This window comes from Ctenocephalides felis, unplaced genomic scaffold (assembly GCF_003426905.1).
Source record: "Ctenocephalides felis isolate EL2017-DRISC unplaced genomic scaffold, ASM342690v1 CF-g0.4_SCAFFOLD_00845, whole genome shotgun sequence".
NCBI lineage: Eukaryota > Metazoa > Arthropoda > Insecta > Siphonaptera > Pulicidae > Ctenocephalides > Ctenocephalides felis.
Genome location: NW_020536999.1, coordinates 55,598,238 through 55,621,785, shown reverse-complemented (window position 1 = coordinate 55,621,785; position 23,548 = coordinate 55,598,238). Strand labels below are relative to the sequence as shown.

The 23,548-nt window shown below is 28.8% G+C and overlaps 2 protein-coding genes and 2 pseudogenes across 2 annotated transcripts in view; 3 read left to right on the top strand and 1 right to left on the bottom strand.

Moving 5' to 3' along the window:
• The window catches only part of LOC113386104 (thioredoxin domain-containing protein 11-like), an 11,266-nt gene extending 7,066 nt beyond the window's left edge, over window positions 1-4,200 (top strand). The window contains exons 11-14 of the mRNA XM_026623913.1: window positions 877-1,044; window positions 2,832-3,022; window positions 3,184-3,316; window positions 3,940-4,200. Of these exons, the coding sequence (XP_026479698.1) occupies window positions 877-1,044; window positions 2,832-3,022; window positions 3,184-3,316; window positions 3,940-4,200 (753 nt within the window). The remainder of the gene's footprint in view (window positions 1-876; window positions 1,045-2,831; window positions 3,023-3,183; window positions 3,317-3,939) is intronic.
• LOC113363386 lies at window positions 4,048-9,841 on the bottom strand (annotated as a pseudogene).
• Window positions 9,842-10,415: 574 nt separating this feature from the next.
• On the top strand, window positions 10,416-16,378 carry LOC113386094 (annotated as a pseudogene).
• A 1,830-nt stretch (window positions 16,379-18,208) lies between these two features.
• Window positions 18,209-20,886, top strand: LOC113375809 (insulin-like growth factor 2 mRNA-binding protein 1). The gene is made up of 3 exons (XM_026615758.1): window positions 18,209-18,517; window positions 20,439-20,508; window positions 20,775-20,886. Exons 1-3 carry the CDS (start codon window positions 18,313-18,315, stop codon window positions 20,833-20,835), a joined length of 336 nt encoding a protein of 111 aa, XP_026471543.1. The 5' UTR covers window positions 18,209-18,312; the 3' UTR covers window positions 20,836-20,886.
• The last annotated feature ends 2,662 nt before the right edge of the window (window positions 20,887-23,548 follow it).

Below are 23,548 nucleotides of genomic sequence, written 5' to 3'. Positions count from 1 at the left end.
CGCAAGAACGACGACGCATTGTATCTGTTTCGAACTCATGTCGCTTGGAGTCATATCGCTCAAACGCTTGAAGTCGGATTGATTCGGTTTGAGTCAAATGAAGTCGTTTGAAGTCCTATCTCTCAAACCACATGAATGATCGGAATGATTCGGTTTGAGTCATATGAAGTCGATTGAAGTCGCAATGATTTGGTTTGAGTCATATGAAGTCGATTGAAGTCTTATCGCTCAAACCGAATCATTCCGACTTCAAGTCGGATGCTATTGTTAGTCAATGAATGCGGTTAAATTCATATAAAGCCGATTGGAGTCGGGTGATACATTTAAGCGTATTGATGTCGGGTGGCTCGCATGATTTAATTCATGATTTATTTTTTATATTTATTATTATTATTTTTTATATTATTATAATATTGAATTAAATTAAAACATTATTTCTATATTTATGAAAATTTGTGTTCATACATATTTCATCGCAGTAAATATTTCGCGGCTTGATACAAGTTGATCAATCAAGTAAAATCTGATTAACTTAACATTGGATTTTAGTTGCCATTTACATGGTCCTTCATTGTACTTCAAGTTATTTAAATTCTTAGTTTGCATATTAATATCTATTGCAGTTATACTATAATTATTAACCACAACATATATGTGCTTTATTTAATTTGTAACTGTATTTCAGTGTTTACTTTTTGTAGACATTTGTTCTACAAATTTTTTTTATTGATTTTTTATTGTTAAGTAATAAGGACTTGATAAGGCATTTACAAACAAGTTATGATCTTTACAGATGGAATATCAAGCATCTTAAAAGAAAAGGTCACCCATCAAGTGTTAAGAAATTTATTTGGGAACATAGTATAAATTTTTGAGAATCGATCATTCCGAGACAATTCAAAGACTAGTCAGTATACTCATAAATATAGTACTGAGAAAAATGTATACCAAAGTATGAAGCAATATGATAGAAATTTGGGAATAGTATCTGTTGCTGAACTGAGCTCCAATACATTCATTCCCCAAGTGATGAATCAGAATAAAGTAAGTTTATCTCTTAAAACATAATATTTGAAATATGATATAAGTAAAATAAATAGTTTTGAAACTTTTCTGTCAAGTTCAAATTTAATTAATTTAATTAAAACAGTTTAAGCTACAGTACCCTGGCATACAAGTAATTCTTTCTGTAACCACGCTCGTGTGTCGAATCGCTCGTATCTCGATGCCATTTTTCGCATATAAATATATTGAAATGCCATTATCTCGTTCCAGCACTATGGTTTTGTTAATTTATTTGAATATTGCAAATAAATTTACTATTTAATATTGTTTTGATGATATTTTGATAGTGCGTTTTGTTTAATTACTTTATAATTAGCGTTATTCAAAAGCTTATTGTTTTCTCTTTTAGTACTGCAAATATGATTTAAATCAAATTTGTGGAACACATTGAAAAATTGAAGAAACCAGAACCAGTACAAACCGCGCGTAACGCTAATAGTAGCCCGCATAGAATTCGTTCGGTCGGATGTGCGATGCGTTACGCGCGGGTGTACTGGTTCTGGTTTCTTCAATTTTTCAATGTGTTCCACAAATTTGATTTAAACCATATTTGCAGTACTAAAAGAGAAAACAATAAGCTTTTAAATAACGCTAATAATAAAGTAATTAAACAAAACGCCCTATCCGAAAACATTAATTGAAAAATTATTTTATCCTTTTTAGCTAATAATAAAGGATTATTTAGCATATATTACTATACATTATATGGTTTAAGCCAATATGAGTAGAATCACGTAATTTTTTTTTTCGATATTTTTATGTTTACGCCAAAAATTGAGTTTTGAAAAAGGGGCCACTTTGGCATATTTTCAATGATATCTCGGCCATAAGGTGAGATACAAAGTTGAAGTTTGGTATAACGGATGTTTTCAAAATGACCTTCAAAATGGCGTGTAAATTATTCAAATACAAGGGTATTAGTCAATTTATATGCAATGCGCCCACACCCTTGTGCGTCATGACTATTATGTACTCGTCTGGCAGACCCTTGCAACCGTCAGAATGGGCTGGCTTCTTACATATGCTTTCTGAACATTTAAAAGAAGACACCCTCAAAATTTGAGCCTTGTGCGAGCAAGTTATAGAAATTTTTTTTTTTACATTTTCACAAATTGAAGGGATAATGACGCAACCGCGGAATGACTGCCAGAATGGTATTTTCTTAATGGGCCGATAATAAAATATCATTAAAAAAATTTCTGGCTTTGTGAAAACAGGTTAGTCAAATAGTTCACTGGCTCTTAGACTAAATCACTATTAACGTATAGCCAACATTTCAGATGTTAAAATAACTCACCGTATATTTGCGTGGTTATATCATTACTACATAATTAATACTAATGCATATTGGAATTAACTATAAAATAAATTATAAATTATAAAATAATTGACTATAATATTAGCTTCAATATTATGTTATTATATTATTATTATACTAAATAACACAATAATCTTTACATGGAAATAGAAAATCATTGCTACAACTGACGAAATTATTCATATTTTCATTTTGACATTAATATTTTTCTAAACAACTCTTACTCGCTCAAAGCTCGTATCTCAAGTTTTGCTCATCATTCGAAGCTAACGAATCATTTCTTTGTCGGCTCGTATTTCAAAACGCCCATATGTCAGGACACTCGTATGTCAGGGTACTCCTGTATATCAATAAATTTAATTTAATAAATAATATTGAGGACTTTTTGATTCACTCCCATATATCACTTCGTTTTCACTTAATTCAACAATTTTGAACATATTTTTAGACAGTAGTGGTATTATACTACAGCCCATTTTGTGGATTTTGCCAGTATGCATGGCATATTTTTTTATATGTAAGTCATTTATTGAAATCGATTTCTAAGATATCGTTTGTGAGAATTGATATGGATTACAATGATGTACCATGGCAACTCACCATGGATGATTTACCGACGATCACAATATTTCCGGAAAGGTATAGAAATGATAAATACATTTAAAATTTATCTGTTTATATATATATATTTATAAAAAATATAATTGCATATATAAAAATAAGATTCTCAGTAACATAATTATATTTTATTCATTTGCTTATAGGTCTATTAATATATTAATTTATTATAATTTTTTTAGTAAATCAGAAAGTTTGACATTTCCCCATTCTTTGGATATAACTGCTTCAAATGTTTTAAGCTTTATATTGTCTAATCTAAATAATGTTGTAAGACTGGAGGTTATGATAAAAGTTTGTATTGGGACATATAAGGTATGTATAAATAAACACACACACAAAATATAATATACATATTAGATTGGCAACTAAGTAAGTAAGCGGTTTTTAGCTTAAATGGTTTTAATAGAATTTTTAGGTTTGATGATGTATTCCAAATGTAAAATACCTTTCGGATTCGTAATTCTAAGGCAATTAGCCATCAATATGTAAAATAGTTTTTTGATCGATCGCGCAGCTTTTATTTCGTGTTCGTTGAAAGATGGAAAATCAAATCGAAAATTTGTCATATTTTCCTTTTTTTATTTCTGCAAAGGTAAAAAAGCATGTAAGACGATCGATTTTTATGTCTAATATTTTGCCACATTCACCATACAGTTTTGACCTTGGAACTTCTGATTTCTTTTTGTTCTGATCTTCACAAAAGCTCCATGAATGGTAAACAATTCAATGATTATGATGATGTCAAATTGTATTTGATTAATTTTTTTCCACAAAAATCCACATTTACTTAGTTGTCAACCGGATATTTCTGGCAAAGTTAACCATATTTATTCATATTCACATTTTTACAAGTCATTATGATCTTCTGTACGATCTATAGTTGTACAAAAATTTCATTGGTAAAAATTGTTTGAATAAAACATCTTCTCTTTCAGATGTCCGATCAGCATATGACTTGTTGGTTTGAGCTTCAAAGAGAAATTCTACGGCTAATTGAAATCACATTAAAACAATGGAGAATAAGCAATAATCATTATAAATCTGTATTAGTAAGGCGACTTCAGCTACTTAAAACTTTATCATTTCTAACAAACCCTGGTGAAAAATCTCCATCTAAAATTAAAGAAATTACAAATTTAATAAACCAGATAAGTTTAAACTCAAGATTTCAAAAATTTAAGAAGGGTTTAAGGTAACCATTAATTTTTATCTATTTTGTATATAATAAATATTATTTTGATAAATATCTATTTCTTTAAAATACTCTCGATAATATTATTATAGTTTTTTAAATAATTTGTGTGCATTATACAAATTTCTTCAGATTATATTCCAACCTACTGGCAGTGGGATGTGATTATGGCAATTTAGATTATAAATATGCCTAATAAGTAAATTATTAATTATATTAATATATATTAATATATATATTAATAAAAATTATATTATATATATATATACTATTGACATATGAAATCATATTAATGACAATCTATTTAAATAATCTCTCATTTTTCTCACATAACTTGTGGGGGAAAATACACTATTCAGATTACAAGAAACGACTTCTACCAACGAATTTACCAGCAACTAAAAAACAAATCTTGTATTAATTCTTTGAAAAATGTCTTTTTTAATAGATTTACTCTTGAAAATCTTACGAGCAAAATCCCGATTACTCATGGGCTTTTCAATAATATGAGATAATTGTGATATCCATTCATCTCTATCGGCTTCACTTGTGGATGATAAATTGTATGTTCTATCAGGAGTTCTTAAAGTGAAAGTGAAGTCTTGCTCTTGAACCCCATCACTCGAACCTATTCTTACACTATAGCCTTGTAACATGTTACCTGTTGTAAAATCTTTAGTTAAATTTTTAAGTAGAGCCTAAAAGGAAATTTTTAAATTCACTTATATGCAACATGTTTTAAAACAATAATAAGTGCTTACACCAAAAGCAAAGGTTATCTAGTGTATAGGTATCAACTCTGTCATATCAGCTGTTCATTAACCCTTTCCACTCGGCTGTCTTCCTGAGGAGACAACATAAGTCTAGCTTATCTCTAGGCTGACTCTTTGACACTCGGCAGTTTGTATATACAATGACTCGTATAAATGTAAAGTGTCGAATAGAATAGATCAAGAATGAGCAACCAGCGGGCTTCATGAGGCCCTTTAAATATTTTTCTGCAATTCACCAAGCATTTCTAAATAGAATTTTATCTATTTTAACAACTTTCTCCCATCAGTAAATTAATTATAATTTATTCTTTTCTTATGATTTCTTTTTTATTTAATTAAAGCTTTGTCATTAATAAATGATCTAATTTTAAAAATTAAATAAGACCTGTGATTTAGAAAGGTTGCTCATTCTTATAATAAACTTATGCAGTCATAAGACCGAGGCCCTCTTTTCAAAGTTTACTATTATTTATTTGTCCAGTAGGGTAAGTTATAGAAATCGCAAAAAATCGAAAATGCAAATTTTTATTTATCTTTACCTTTAAAAGGTTTTTAAACATTTTGGCATACCTTAGAAAAAATGGATATGTGTGTGTGTGCGGATACAAATTTTCGGCGACGATTTCGGGAACACCGATCAACCGATTTGAATAATTCAAAAAGCATTCGATTCGTATTGATAAGGAGACGTGCTGATTGGTTTTTGCCAAAGGCAGCTCTAGCCGTTCCGAAGATACGGGGCAAAAAGTGCCAAAAACGGTAACTCAATTTTGAAGAGAACGGAACGATTTCAATAATTCAAAAAACATTTTATAATACGTGTATTGATAAGATGAAGAACTGATTACATTTTTGGGATGGCAAGGTTTCGGAGATCTAGTGAAAAAAGTAAAAAAAAACTAGTGGGGTGTATGGCATCGTGCCTTAAGCAAATTGCTGGTACTTCCCGTACCGTAACGAAATGTTTGAGGAATACCGAATGTTTTCAAATAGATTATTATAAATATAAATATTGTAACATTGTCTAATATTTATAAGAACTATATAAACTGAATTGCAAAGTTGAAATTATTTGTTATTTAGAACTTTAGTCAGAATTAAAAATAAAATCTGATTTATTTTCAATAATCAAAAAAATTTTTTTTGAAAAAAAAAAATTATTTTGAAACAATTTTTTTTCCAAAATCAATTATTTTGTTAAAACAAGCAGAAAGTTCTTTGAATCTGCCATTTTTTTAATATTTAGCTCTGTTATCTTCGAAATGGCTGGGCCTACTAATTGAATGTTTTTTAGATCTTTCAAATCGGTACTCCGTTCTCTCAAAAACTCGATTTCTATTTTCTGCACTCCTTGCTCTTTATCTCCGTAACTGTTGGACCTGCCTTTGTCAAAAACTAATCAGCACATCTCCCTATCAATAGGAATCGAATGTTTTTTGAACCATTCAAATAGGTTGATCCGTGCGCCCGAAAACGTGACCGAAAAATTGTATCCATACATACATACATACACACACAGACACACACACACACCAGTCTGGGTATGTCGGACTAAATACCGCCCTGGTATAATACCGACTAAAACCTCCCTTTTCCAGTCTGGGATGCATAAAGGCATACAAAAAAAACACATCAGTCTGGGATGCATAAAGGCATTTCCTTCACTGTACAAAAAAAAAACACACACACATCCATTTTTTCTCATTTATGCCAAAATGTTCAGAAACCTTCAAAATGTCGAGAATGTAAAAATTTTCAATTCCGATTTTTGGGCGACTACAATAACTTACACTACGGCAGCCAAAAATGATCATTAGACATATGCACATCAAATTATCAGATATTTTATGGAGATTTTAATAATGATTATCAATTTTCTTTATATTTCTATGGGCGGCGCTTACGCGCTTCGATATTTTATCTCTATGCAGCTAAAACAGTGCAGCTAAAGCAGTAATTTTTTAAAAAATTAATCTTTAAAAAAATGGCACTGGAAGCTTCTGCAACTTGCCTTAAGGCACGATGCCAAACACCACTAGTTTTATTATACAATTTTTCTTGTAAATATGGAAAAACGATTGACAAACTTGTAAAGCAAAATTTTAATCACAAAAGACAGATATATAAAAAACGATATATGTATTACACTTTTCTGTGGAATGAGAAAAAACTATCACAACACTAAGTATTTATAACGACACTGCCGCTTTGTCTATTGGAAGTTGCTTTAAAATAAATTTAGATATTATTGTACATGTACGTTCTTCAATGCCCACAAATTCATATAAATTAAATTGCATACATACACAATAATATCAAGTTTACAGCAGATACGTTTTCGTCAGATTCCGAGTCGCGGGTGATTGTTTTTGAATCAGCGCTGAGCGGTAAGGGTTAATAGATGTACATACAAAAATAGTTTTCACAAACCAATAAAAATTTCGCCTTTAGGATGAGCATCAAACATATCATCATGATACATAAGTTTTCGACCATCTAAAGTAAACCATCGCTTTTTATATGAATCAGATACTTTAGGGCCAGTTTTCCATAACCAGCCTTCTTTAAGGAAATCATCAGTTAAATGTTCAAGCAGATCGTTCTCCCTCATACTTGGAAAAGCAATCTCTAATCTATGCAACTTTGCACATCTTATAGCTGTGTACCTTGAAATTAATTATCTCAATTAATTATGATTTACATATTTATCAATTGATTAATTCTTATTGATTAATCATATTTACCAGTTAATCAAAACTTCTGAATCGTTGTGGTAAACATATATGTGGCGAGTTGTTTCATCTTTCATGAACGATATTTGCATAGAATTATTATGATTGAATTTTTGAGGGGCTAGCGCTATGTTGATTTCTGATATGCGTAAAATTGCTTTGGGATCTTTATGTTCTTTTATGTAGTATCTTAGTGTGTCATCTTGTTCGTTAAGCACAAATTTTCTTGGATGATACCTTTGATTTGAAATTATATTATAAGAAGTCAAAATCAGCAAAAAAAAAGTAATATGAAATATTCAATTCAAACGTTTTAATAGTAAGTGCATATACCAAAGTGGTACCCTGACTTACGACTTAATATACGAGTGTTTTAAGATACGAGTCGCCTCATGAGCGATTTGTTGCTTCGACATACGAAAAATTTCATTATTTGTAACAATGATTATCCTACTATAGAAAAACTTTGCTGTTTTATTACAGTTCATTATGTTATAGTTAGTAATTTCAATTACATATAAATTGTAATATCAATTATTATAATTTTTGAAATTTTAACTATACATTATACTGTGGGAAATCGAGCAAGCTGGAGATTGGAGAGAAAACAAAATCACTTGTCATTTTATGAAATTTTATAATCAATAAATTGTTTATATTTTTATACAAATGGAGTTTATATTTTATATATATATAACTATTTTCCATAATACTATTATAATAATTGTATAGTTATATATGTTGAGTTCAATTTTTTTTCGTATAAAATATTAGGTACTTTTATATTCACGTGTCCAAAGGGCCAAGTCTCTTGAATTAAAGTGTGAAATTATTGTAAAATATGAGAATGTACAAGCGTAACACATCACAGATATGCACTGTGTTTAAACAGGCGGAGTTCATAATGGCTAAAACTATAGCTAAGGGCCTTACAATAATTCATAAGCAGATTTCTAAACTCTAAAAGTTTGTTTATATCACTCCAGAAAAGTTGCAATAATTCGAGCATGGTATTTGTTCAATGAAACTTCTCTAACTCATTTTGCAATATCATGAATGACAGGAAAAACAAATAGTAAATTTTTTTTTAATATTAAAAAACTTTAACAAAACCCAAAGTGCTAGAGCGAATGAATGGCATTATATGGGGAAAACTGCTTTGAGATATGAGCAATTTGACATACAAGCATGGTTTACAAATTAAACTCTTATGTCGGGGTACCACTGTATATATATGGAATAAGGCTAAATGAAAAAACAAATAGAAAATTATTTATATAATTTTATGAACCTATCATAGAAATATAATAATAAACAAACTTTTTATCATCCTTCCCTTTCTTCATCAAAATTCCACTCATTTGTCCCGATATATATTGTACTGGTGATTGTGAAGTAAATTCTTTTCTCAAATACTTGGCTTTGATCCATTGTTCTATTAAAATACTTTAAGAAAAAATATATCTCATATTTCTTGTTTTAGTGAAGTAGATAATGCAATACATACTAAGGACTATTAATTCCAGGTCTCCTGTAAAATATTGGTACAAGTTCTTCATATTTTTGTTGAGCAGCAAAATTACCTATTTCGCTGATATGTTTACTTGACTGTCTTCCCATCTATCTAATTTTAAGTGTTTCACTTTACTAATGTGAGCTCCAAGAGCTCTGTGTATCCCAGCGCATCGAGTGCATATAAATATACCTATATTGTAGGATGACCATTCTGGATCTGTATATACAGACATATTATAAATAATCTGGCATGATATGAATATAATTTTGTACACATACTAGGTGTGCGGCAATCTGCACATACACCATTGCCATCTTTTTTAAGCAGCTCTTGAAGCACTTTTTCATTAGGATCCGTCATTATTTCATAAGAAAAACATGTCAATAATCTTTACTCAGAAAAATTTTATAACTATATGCCAAGTTAGAATGGAACAGATATTCTTCACTTTTTGCTTGCAATCATAACTTGGAGTGGCATGTGAATTATGTAGATAAATAAAAAAGGGATTAATTTAATGAATATCTTCTCTGTACATGATACTTCATATAAAAATCTCGATTTTTGTGAGATTTGCTTGTGTGTTGAAATATTTAAAAGGTCGTTCTCCTTACACATGACATTTCAACATCATAATGACGTCAACTGTTTTGATTGGTTTTGATGTAGCTCTCGAGCTCTCGTCATTTCTTTAAAATCTATTAATTAGTTATTTAGTTAGATCAATTCATAATTAAAAAATTAAAAGGGTTATTTATCACACGCAGCTAAATCTTACAAAGTTGTCATCATAGATAAACAAGTATTTGTTTATTTAAGTAAGTTTTCATAGGGTTGTCATCCTCAAAACACCCAACACAAATATTCCTGGTTTGAAACTTTGCTTTCGGCCCGGTGTGGGTGTCATTACTATATTTTACAGTATAATTTATTGTCGTAAGAGGGTGCTTATGTCCCAAATAATATTTTGTATGAATTAATTTGACAGTTGCATTTGTAACGGTTAATTAAAGTAAAAGTTGTTTTTAGCAAATCAGTTTTTTTTATTTTCAAGTGGCTGATAATTGTGCGTACAATAAATACAAAAAGAACTTTTTGTAGTTCAACAATTAGTCTGAACATTTATTATATTTTAAAATTTTGTTGCCATTGAAAATCAATTTTTTCCATCGTTTTGTATATACTTTATATATGAACAATGGATCCTAAAGAAATAGACCTAATCTTAAAACCACCAGACCAATTTGAATTTCCTTTTCCACCATATGAAATTCAAAAAGATTTTATGAAAACACTGTATGAAACTTTAGAATTAGGACAGTTGGGTATCTTTGAAAGCCCCACTGGTACGGGAAAGTCATTGAGTATAGCTTGTGCCTCTTTACAATGGTTAAAAGGTATAAATTTCCTTTTTTATTATTTTATTTTGCCTTGCCTTTTATTGCTGAATTTGATTTAAAATCTGCGTATTAAACATTTTGATGTTTTATGTATCATGTTACTTTATCATTAGTGTGACTTAACTCCTTATTTTATACTTCAAAAGATGCTTTAAATATTTTTATTGCATGTTTAATTTGTTATTACTTGTGTTTCTCAACTAGTTGCTAGTAGATGTAATAATTCTGTCATTGCAGATCACGAGGAAAGAAAAGTCAAATCACTAATAAAAAAAATTGAGCAAATTAATATTAAAAAGGATGAAGTTTCTGTTAAAGAAGATGACTGGATAAATGAACAATATCAAATAAAATTATATAATGATGAAATATGTAAAGTTGAACAAAAACTAAATGATATAGAAACTTATAAAGATCGAATGAATAAAATTAAACATAAGAAGAAAAAAGCAAGATCTGTTAATAGTCATAACATCATCGATAAAAAGGTAGTTTGATTTCAAATTTTTATGCTCTTATTAAAATAATATATTTTGATTATAGTATTTAATAATTTTTAACTTTATCGTTATGTGACATTTGTACTTATAAATAAAATGTAACTTAAGAGTCTTATGTTTCATGTGTCATGAAATTATTTTCATTAAATGTTTTGAAAATGATGTTTTATGTAATTTCATATTAGTGCATTCTCTTTATGATCACATTACAAAGTGGCTTTACGTTTTAGACATGATTTGATATGACACAAATAAATATCTGTAATACAATGGTTTTGCTTGTAAGAGTACCTTCATAATACAATTTAGTGGATAAAATATTTATAGTCAAATGTTTCTAGTTCAAAGTTTTTAGTTCAAAATATAAAATTTCACGGTTTCTAAAATCATGTAAATAATAGTAATGTACTATTTACCAATATTTTTTAGTCTGCCCAGAATGTGTCAGATGATTTGGAATTAGATGAAGATGAATACATATTGGATGATACTGAAAGTGTTGTCGAAGATGATTTGCAGGATGAAAAATTAAAAAATACACAAACACAGGTATATAGTATATTCTGAACCAATATTATTATAGAGTTAACCCAATTATTTCTTGTGATTATTACAATAGTGCTCTTATATATGATACAGTTATTTTATATTTTAGATAATATTTGCGTCACGAACACATTCTCAATTATCACAAATAGTTGCAGAAATAAGTAAAAGTCCACACAGTGATATTAGAGTAGTCACATTGGCTTCCAGACAAAGTTATTGCTTGAATTCCTCTGTTCGAGCCCTAAAACATAACACAGCTATAAATGAAAAGTAAATATTTATCAAAAAAAATTAATTTGTGTATATTTATATATTAGTATAAATAAAGTTTATGAGAATTCTGTAATATAAATGATGAATAATATATAACCATGATTAAATAACATATTTTGTCTTTGTAGGTGTTTAGATTTACAAAAAGGTAAAAGTTCAGAAACAACAAGGGCAGATGAATTTCAAAAACCTATTAAAAAAAAGAAAGTTCGAACAGAAAAATGCTGTGCATTCAAAAATTCAAATAATGTATCTGAATTAACAGATTTTATTTTATCTGATATAGTAGATGTTGAAGATTTAATCAAAGAGGGTAAATCGTTAAATGCATGCCCATACTATGCGAGTAGAAATGCATTGGAAGACGCCCAATTTATAGCAGTACCTTATCAAACATTGTTAAGCAAACGCACAAGAGAAATTAGTGGTATTAACATTGAGAATAATGTTATTATTATTGATGAAGCTCATAATTTACTGGATACAATAACCAATATTCATAGTTCTATTTTTACATTTGAACAAGCTACTCTAGCATTGGCAATTCTTCGTGCATATCAAAAAAAATATGGTATAAGATTGAGTGATAGAAATTATTTACTACTTTCACAACTAATATTTGTAACAAAACAAATAGTTAAAATTACTGATAAAATTGAAAGTAGTATAATGTATACAACCATTGAATTTGTTTTATTTGGAGAGTTTGAAAATATAAATCTGTTACCAATTGTTAATTTTTGCGATAGTAACAATTTTGTACAAAAAGTTGCCGGTGAGTTGTTTTATATATATATACACCTAAGTCTGTTTTTACACGGTAGATTGGTTCCAGAAGAATCCGTGTAAAAAGAAAACGTGTAAAAAAAGACATTGATCTTATACAAAAATGGGTGATTTGTTCCTAATCTCTTAAACCTATTAAAATTAGTGAAAATCAAGAATTTTAAGAACAAGAATTCATGTTTATTTTAGTTAGTGCTATTCACATTTGCTTTGACCAGTAAAAATTGTTTGTACGCGCTAAAGGGAATTCACTTAAATCTTTAAGCTAGTGTTCGCAAACTATCGATACTATCGATGGTTTCAGACTTTTTTCTTTCATAAATACTTTTTTGTGATATGAACATACTTCGCAAAAATTAAATTTGACAAAAAAATTTAAGCACATAAAATTTCAATCGTGCTAAATGGAATAAAATCGTGTAAAAAAGTTAAAAATATTCAATTTTCAAACCGTGTTATATCAAAACCGTGTACAAAAAGACCGTGTAAAAACAGACTTAGGTTATATATATATATATATATATATATATATATATATACATATTATGACATTTCAATTTTAAGATAATGTTCCTTCCAGTTTTATAGCAGTTTTTTCCTTTTAGGATATGCTCGACACTATTCAGATGAAATAAATAATTTAGATAAAATAGTAGATAAGAAATTAACAACAGGTGTCAAAGCACTTTTAAAGCAAATTCAAGATAATAAATCAAAAAAGTCAACAGATATTGTGGAGAAAGAAAACATTCCATCGGATAAGTCAAAAGACTCTACTTTATCACCAGTGAGTTGCCTATATGCATTGCAAGCGTTTTTAACTTCTTTGACAGAGAAATATGAAGATGGAAAAGTTTTAGTATCCAAAGTTAGTGATCCTTCAAGATGTTTTATAAAATATTTAGTTCTGAATCCAAGAATACATTTTCAAGATCTTGTAAAAAAAGCAAGATCGGTAAGTTTAATTGTATATAATATTTTTAATTGATTTTATTTTTATTGGTGTAATTTATCTTTTAGGTGATTGTTGCTGGAGGAACTATGCAACCATTTGATGATTTTAGCTTGCAATTATTTGGAACAGAAGAAATAACTCGGGTGAATATATTTTCTTGTGGTCATGTTGTGCCAGAAGAAAGTCTTTGTCCAATTATAATGACAAAAGGGCCATCTGGAAAAGATCTCCTATTTAATTATTCAAATAGATGTAGTGCGGAATTGGTGAGTAAAATGCTGAAATGTTATTTTATTTTAATATTTTTTGTCATTTTGTTGAGTCATACTTATAAATATAAAAATATTTGTACAGTGAGTATGAATGTGTGTGAGATCAAATGAAAGATTAAAATATGTGTCATTCAGCACCATGTTCAGATTATAATTATTTACCAAGTAGACCGGCACAAACCACCTGTTGAATTTGTTCAAAAGTTTATGTCTGGTGATAATGATAAGTGTATTAAAAGCAATTTTTGTTTATTATGATTGATATCTTGTATAAAAGAATATTAGAATAATTAATATTCAATCTAATTCAGAATTGAAGCCATGGCATTGTTTATTATTTTATTTTTGTTTGTTTTTACCTCATTTAAACAAGATGCTTGCTGCATGATGATACAAGTTTAGCATCAAGACATATATATTGAATATTTTTGATAATTATGATATTTTCTTTGTCAAATTCGTTGAAATATGTTTCAAAATCAAACAAATTTCTCGACACACTAAACTAAAGACTAAAATATGGCGAAATTACATTTATTTAAACATAATTTTTTTATAATGTATTCAGTCAATTGCAAAATTCACACAATATAGTTGCATTTTGTTATATCACAATATAATTATACTACATAAAAGTTTTTGGAATAGCTTTTTATTATATTTTTTTTAATTTGAACTACTGAACTATATAATTATTGTTCAGTAATTACGATTTAAAATAATGAGAAAAATATTTACTCTTGTACTGTTTTATCAACATTTTCATGCGAAATATAGCCGTATTAAAAATTGTTAGTAATAGTGCATATTGCTCATAATTGTTAGTTCATAATGAAAAATTTTGGCTTGCACATTGTACTGTGACACTAAGTATGTTAATAATTTTTCTTTTCGGATTTTGTTTTGAAAATCATAAATAAAGCAAATCATACAGTGTTTTTCTTCACCATTTGTAATGAAATTAATTAATTATTTAGAAGAATTCGACGAGTGTTTGCATATCATTATTTAAAAAAAAAATCCTGTAATTTCAATATCATAAATCATAAATGAATTAATATAATTTTAAACATATGTATTTTATGGTCTGACTGTTTTATAAATAATACAAATAAATATGTTTTTAAGTTTATGTGGCGCGTGCTTTAAAAAATACTATAAATCTGTGTCAATAAAATTGTTGTTTCCTCAAAATTGTAGAAATTAGAAAACTATTTAAACTAGTTTATAGAAAATTTAAAGAAAAATCATTACTTTTTCAATGATAATTAATTTTGTTATTTTATACATATTTGCCGACAAAATTTAAAGTTACATTATTCATAAATATAGTTGTTAATAAAAATTAAATTATATTTACTGTTCAAGATTACTGGTGAAATTATATTTTCAAACCAGTTTTTGTTTTCATTTCCAGATGCAAGATCTGTCAATGATAATACAAAATATATGCAGCTTGGTTCCTGGTGGAATTGTTTGCTTTTTTCCGTCTTACGAGTATGAGCAACAAGTATACGATTCTTTTAAGAAAAATCAAACAATAGACAATATTGTGAAAAGAAAATTAATTTTCCGTGAACCTAAAAAATCTGGTGAAGTAGATAGTATTTTACAAAACTATAGCAAATGTATTAAACAGGCTAAAAATAAAAAATCCAACATAACCGGTGCCTTAATGTTGGGCGTTGTAGGCGGTAAGATTAGTGAGGGTTTGAACTTCAGCGACGATTTAGGTCGTTGCGTTATTGTTGTAGGTGTTCCTTATCCTAATAAGACTAGTTTAGAATTGAAAGAAAAATATCATTTTTAAATACTCATTTCAAAAATAAAGCTGGTGATATATATTATGAAAATTTGTGTTTCAAAGCCGTCAATCAGTGCATCGGCAGAGCCATTAGGCACATAAACGATTACGCGGCTATTGTTTTGGTTGACGAACGCTATGCTCAACCAACTAATTATAAGAAACTATCTAATTGGATACAAAGTTCCTTAAAAATGCCTTCAAATTTCGGTCAAACGTTCGCTCTCTTAAGAAACTTCTTCAACCAGAAGAAATGTGATAATTAGATATATTCTAATGTAGGTCATAATAAAGTAAAGTATAATATTTTGAATCTCTTTATGATTTCAATAACTATTTTGATAATTTATTATATAAGAGATTTGAACTTCTAATCAGTATTATTTGTGATCAGTGGCGTCGGAACCGTGTGGGCTGCAATCTCGAAATATTATATGAGAAATATTAAAAAAAAAGCGAACCTGCCGGCTGCCTATAAAAAAAAAAGCGAGCTCACCCATCAAAAATTTGCTTCTGACGCCACTGCTTGTGATGTATAATAAGGAAGGTTAAATTTGCTATGAAATTGATTATAATAATATTTTTTGATTGATTTTTTTTTTCAATATTGTTAATATTGATTTTGAATCTCATGCAAATATATAGCAATATATTTTAAATAAATTTCCTATGTATTTTATACGTTTAAGTATCATAATTTAAAAAATAATAATTTTAATACTAAACCAACTATACCATTTTGTATTTTTAAATATTTGATTGTTTAACAACTACTACTAATAATATTATTTTTGAATCTCATTATATATATTTAGTGCAATATATTTTGAATGAACTACCTATGTATTTTACAAGTATGAATATCATAATTGAAAATAATATTATTAGAATTATTGAAAATAATAATTTTAATACTAAACCAGTAATTATACCATCTTGTATTTTTGAATATTTATTTTAATTCGTTTTTTTTTTCAAAATTGCTACAACTACTAATAACAATATTAATTGTGAATCTTATTGTCATGCATATTTAGTGCAATATATTTTGTGAATTAATTAAGTATGAATATAATAATTTAACATAATTGGGTTAATACTACCAACTATCCTGAATTTTCAAATATTAATTTTAAATAGTTATTTTTCAAATTATATAAGTGATATTGAATATATTGTATAGTTAGTGAATACATTTAATAGCATAATTAATAACATTTAAACACTCCATGCAGGAATCTAGTTTTTGTGATAATAATTGCAATGCAATGCATAATATTTTGAACAAACTTCGTATGTATAATCAATAGTATATAAACATTCTATGTAGGAATTTAGTTTTTGAGATAACAATTATTTACAATGGTATTAATTAATTCAATAATTATATTCTCACGTTCGAATTGTATTTTTTATTTCCGTAGGGTAAGTTATAGTAATCGTCTAAAAATCGAAAAGGAAAATTTTTGAATATATTTACGTTTCGGAGGTTTCTGAACATTTTGCCATACCTTAGATGTGTGTGTATGTATGTGTGGATACAATTTTCCAATTGAAGTTTGGGAGAACGGAAGATTCAATTTGAATGATTCAAAAAACATTTTATTTGTTTGACGAAGTGAAATACTGATTTTTGAAAAGGCAGGTCTAACGGCGGTTTTGGAGATCCAATACAACAAAGTACAAAAAAAGCCAATTGGCGGTTAAAAATGATCACTGGACATACTTACATCTAATTAGATATTTAATAAAACTTTTAATATTGAGTACAAATTTTGTTTACATTTCTATGAGTTTCGTACCTATGTTATCCATTAGACTGCGATGCAGCGTTTATGCGCTTCGATATTTTATCTATAAACAGTTACGCAGCGTGATTAGTTTGAAGAGAATTCCAAAATTTTTTAAATATAAAAGAAATCAAAATTTTTAGAAATTTAAAAACATACAAAAATCTAATATTTTCAGTTTTCAAAAAAGTTTAGACCTTTTTTAACAATGGTCTTAAGGTACGATGCCTTGTACCACTAGTTCTATATTGTATTTGCTTTCAAATTTCAGCTGAATTTAGTAAAATTCAGCACATTTTCAGGGATTGTTTAAATTAGAACTGAAATCAATGATATAGTTTAACGGGATTTACTAAAATATGTCGCTAATACAAATAATATGATTTTGATAAGCATCTATATAATTTTAGTATTCGAATTGATCCCTAACGTTTGAAATAAATAGGGGAGTTGCAGCCAATGAAAACAAATCGGGCGCGTCGCTCATGTCAAGGCGCCGTCAGCGGAGGGAGCAGGGTGCCAGCCTGTCATAATCATCAGCAGCATAGGGGAGGGGAGCAGCGAGAGAGCGAGACGGACGTACCGCCATGTTTGTCTTGCGCGAGTCGCGTGCGCGTCAGACTCACGTCTATTTATCAATCCAGAATAACGAATTGCCGGCACGTAGCCACGCAAGTGTGTGTATAGTGAAGTGAGTGTGTGAACCAGGAAATCCTTAGGGGTTATAGACGGTTAATTTAGGCAGTGTCATTAGATATAAGTTATAATGAATCCATCGAAAAGTGCAAATGTGACGATGAGCAAATTGTATGTCGGTAACCTCCCGATTGACTCTGGCGAATCCGCTTTGCGACAACTCTTTTCGGATCACAATCTTTCATGTTCTGAAGTGTTGGTCAAACGTGGAGGATATGCATTTGTCGATTGTCCAGATCAATCCTCTGCAGATAGAGCTATTGATAAATTGAACGGTGAGTTAATATTGTAAAAATTGTAGATTTTGTGACATCTTTTGATAGTAGATTGTTTTTCAAACATGGCGCCGACGTTTGATTAAGCACGAGGGCTGTCATAATTTTTGTATACAATTACTACTTTTGAAAGTGCATGTGGCTGAATAAACCTACAATTAATGTATATGAAATAGTATAGTTTACAATTGTTATGTTCTGTCATTTCCAATCGAATCAAACTATTACAAATGTCATCAACGTTTGCTTGTCGTATAGTAAACTAATTCAATAATAATTTATAAAAATTTCTTTTTATTATTATCTCAAAATAGATGAGCACAGTACAATGTGTTACCTAATTTCTATTTTTAGTTAACTGTTAAATATTCGATATAAAGTAAATTGTTTGTTTAGCACGAATTTCTTGACGTATGTACAATGTCATTTCTTTTGTATTGCCAAAAGTGTGTTGGCCCCAGGCTTACCAACCGCATAGCTAGAGAAGCCTAAATATTTGTGTTCAATATAAATATTATGCTGATTATTTATAATATACATATATTTATACTTCAATCTATTAATACTAATTTTCTGGTATTTGTGCATATTACATTAGGCCATTGTAATATTAATTGATTTGTGATAATGAGCTCATTTATTAACCCTTGATATGTTATCTTGTATAGCGTATAACGCAATACTACGTCTTCTCAAAATTGTTATTGCTCACAACAGTTATATATTCAAACATTTATATATGGAAAACAAATAGTTTTAATCTAAAATGCCTTTATGCATTAAAATTTTATCTTACTCCCTACATTAATTATATGAAATATCATGCTTATGTTTTGCTAATCTTGATCTTTGATTTACATTTTAAACTAGCGTTGCATGGCATCGTGACGCTTAATTCGAAATTTAAATTTTTTGAAAATTTGGAAAAATTGACCTTTGAGAATCTTAAAATTTTTGAAAAAAAGGCTTGAAAAATTCTAATTTTAAATCTAACGAATAAACATTGGCAAGGAACCCCTAGAAACGTGAAAAAAATTTGTACTTATTGTTAAAATATCTGTCAATTTGTTGTGCAAATGTCTAATGATCGTTTGATGTTTCACCGCCAAATGTTTTTTTTTTTATTTTTTTCAATTGATACCCGAGACCGCTAAACCAGCCTTCCCAAAAATTTAAACAGTTCTTTATTTTACCAATACAAGTTAAATTCTCTCGAAAACTGAATTACCATTCTTGGCACTTTTTGCCTCGTATCTTCGAAACGGCTGAACCTGCCTTGGCCTAATCAACTTATCAGCAATCCTTCTTATCAATAGGAATTGAATGCTTTTTCGAATCATTCAAATCGGTTACGCCCGAAATTGTACACACATAATCCTGGTTGATGCTTACTTATGACATGTTTTCATCAATTCACTGTATATATATTTTTTTTGTGTATAGAAAAGTACTAATACATAATTATTTTTGATTAAAATCGTGAGTTGTTTCAATGTACATAAAGAAATGTAATACCTGAGTTCAAACTGTAATTCCACAACTTTCTCACTTAATTCATGTGAACTTTTTATGCTTTATCGCTAGATGATTGTATTAGAACAAAATTATTACCAGCACCTTTATCCTTATGTTAACCAAGTCAACGAACCACGGTACTGTCGCATATAAATTGCCTCTGTTGATTATGAAGGTCATTGTGTTTGGCCGTTTTATGTCAGGCATGTGATATTTTTTAACACCAATGTTCATAAATCTACAAATGTATTTAGTTTCCAGCAATCGTGCACGTTTAAATGAAGGAATAATCTACTGTAAGAACCGATGCAAATTTAAAGCTAGTATTTTTATTATGCTGTGATTTAAACGAATTAACTTTCGTTTATTTTCTGTGATGTTGTTACATTTACACTCTCCTTTTCAGGCATAAGTTATATGGGCAGCATATTAGTAGTAGAGCCTTCGGTAGCTACCTCGTCTTCTGGGAAGAAACGGTAAGTTTAAATTTATATAATATATAATTCTATGCGTGATTGCTCTGTTGACACAAATTTATTATCATTTGATAATAAACGTACAATGAATGAGAACCGACGATTTTCGAATACTTAATTCGTTTACCGAAGGTAGCACATATAATTTTATTCATCCGAAATTTTCCAGCATAAAATGTTTGGTAACCTGATATTTTTGGGTATTTTTTGGTTTCTTTAGACATGCATATATTGATATAAATCCTGAGAATAATATATTGTTCTAGCGGTTCGGGCGGAAATCTTCCAGATTCGCCCTCGGAGCAATTAGGCAATGGTTGGAGGTAGGTATTCTGCTCGTCGATTAGTTGCACATTTTATTTTAAATTTATTGTTTATAGGCTCGGATTTTAGTAGCAATTATTTCTGTAGGCAACACTTAATATAAAGTATAATTATTCACTGTTAACGGTATATTTAGTTTGTTATATACTTATATTATTACCCTGTACTTTTATATTTAGGTTACATGGTTAAGTGTTCTACTTTGTGACCAAAATGTACTTATTTCGATGCCCCTCTGTAATATTCAAAAATGCGTATTTTTTTGTTGTAAAAATTTAGATAAAAATATGTTTTTTATTAAAAATTGAATTTGACAAAGCAGTGTGAAATGCCAATTGAAATCTCGCACTAAATTGATTCATTGATAGTTTAACTTTTCGCACATCAATTAAAAATCTAAATTTCATTCTTCGTTTTTCCTGCATATTAAATATTAGATGTATTTTAGAAAAACAATATTATAGACGTTATGTTACACATGTATGACGGTTATAAATTTATTATTATTATTTATTATATATATATATATATATATATATGATAAAATATATGATACAAATTGTTTCTTGTGCATCCATCCATTAATTAAAAAACAGTTTTATTGAAAAATTAAATAAAAACATTTTTCAATAAAACTGTTTTTTAATTACTGGATGGATGCCCAAGAACAATTTAATCATTATTTCACCTCTGAATAGAAAAACCTCTCGCTTTTATATATATTATATATAATATATATATGATATATATATACTAATATATTATATATTCATGCATCTATGATTTATGTGTTATATACTATTTGAGATAGTCTCAAGTTTTTGCTGAATTGTTAAGCCAAGGAGTGATAACTAGGAGTCAGGTATCATAGAAATGTGTTTGTTTTACTTTTTTTATATAGTCCATGATGTTTCAAAAAATGTTAGCAACTTTTGAAGTTACGGATTCACAACGGCTGACTGTCCGTTGCGCTAATATAAATAACTTATTTATATTCCTATCATAACCTCCTGATTGGCAGTATTTATTTTGTCTAATCATTCATTATTAGTGTTTTATTTAATTCTATTATTATGTCTGTTATGATCTAAATATCATCTCTTCTAACATAGTAACATTATTTGTCTCATATGCGATTTTTCTCTTCATTGATTGATACTAGGCGTATATAGTAAAGATTGATGTGATAAAACATTATTTACAATCATATTAATTTTTAGAGAATCAATGTTTGTCTTCAATATTCAGTGCATATATTTGAACCTTAAGGGCCTTAAGGTTTTCGTAATGTTTCTATATGTGCAATATATTATTTCATTGGCATTTAAATATACACGAAATATTTTTTTCGCCCTGTCGAAGGTTTTACTCATAACAACGTGAAATCGTCGAATAAAATAAAATAATTATCAATATTAATATATTATATGTGGCTATATGCTTTAGCACTTTGTATACTTTGTTCGGTTCTGTAAATTATTCATTAATCATTTTATTAACATTTAAGTAAAATAATGTAGTATCTGCTTGTATTTATATACATGATGCACACTTAAAACAACCTTCATTTCTATCAGCATTTGTTCAGTCGTACTGATAGGGAATGATAAGATCCAATATCCCTGACTCATAAGAATCGTTTGATAACAACTAACTTCTGTTATATAATTAACGACATAAGTTTTGGAAAATTATTTACTATGTGATTTATTAGTAACCCTTCAAAAATCTGGAGAAAAATGAGAATTTTGTATATTTTTACGTTTTGGATGATTCTGATCATTTTGGCGTAACGTAGAAAAAAGGAAGTGCGTAAATCGAAAATGAAAATTTTTACATATCTTCAAGTTTAAAATGTTTCTGAACATTTTGGCATACCGTAGAAAAAATAGATGAGCGTATGTGGGGATACATTTTTTCGTCGATGATTTCGAGCATACGGATCAATCGATTTGAATGGTTCAAAAACATTTGATTCCTATTGATGGGTGCTGGTTAGTTTTTGGTAAAGATCGGTCCAACCATATTGGAGATACGGAGCAAAGAGTGCGAGAAATAAAATTAAGTTTTTGGGCGCACAGAGAATCCTATCTGAATCAAAAAACATTTTTCTTTTAATAACGGAATGAAGAATTTATTAAATTTTTGAATGCAAGGCTAAAAATTAAAAATTGATATTTGGCGGTAAAAAATGATCATTAGACGTATGCACAACAAGCTATAAGATATTTTAATAATAAGTAAAAATTTTGTTTACACTTGTATAGGTTCCGTACTAAGATTTACACTGATTAACATACGGATACCTTATGATTGGAGTTTTAAACAGTTTCCTTGTCGTTAGTAACTGTGATATGTATTTCTGCTAAGAACTGTTCTTGACAATGATTACCCCGGTCGACACGGCTGCAATTTATCAATAAAGAAATCGGCACGCGTTCTTTCGCGGATATAAAGGAGCGACCCGTGTTTTCTGACAAAGTAAGCCGAGCACGATTATGATTAACAAATGATCTCACATGCCGCCCCTTGGTTATTCCACATCTTATTACAACTGCCCATTGCATGTGCTGTTGCGGGACTGGAAAATCGATATCGTGAAAAATCCAGAATTTTGAGATTGCATTTTGCAAAGATGATAGAACTAATCTACATAAGGTTTCCAAAAACAAATCTATTCTCTGGTAAATAAATATTTTGGCGACTATGTTTAGAC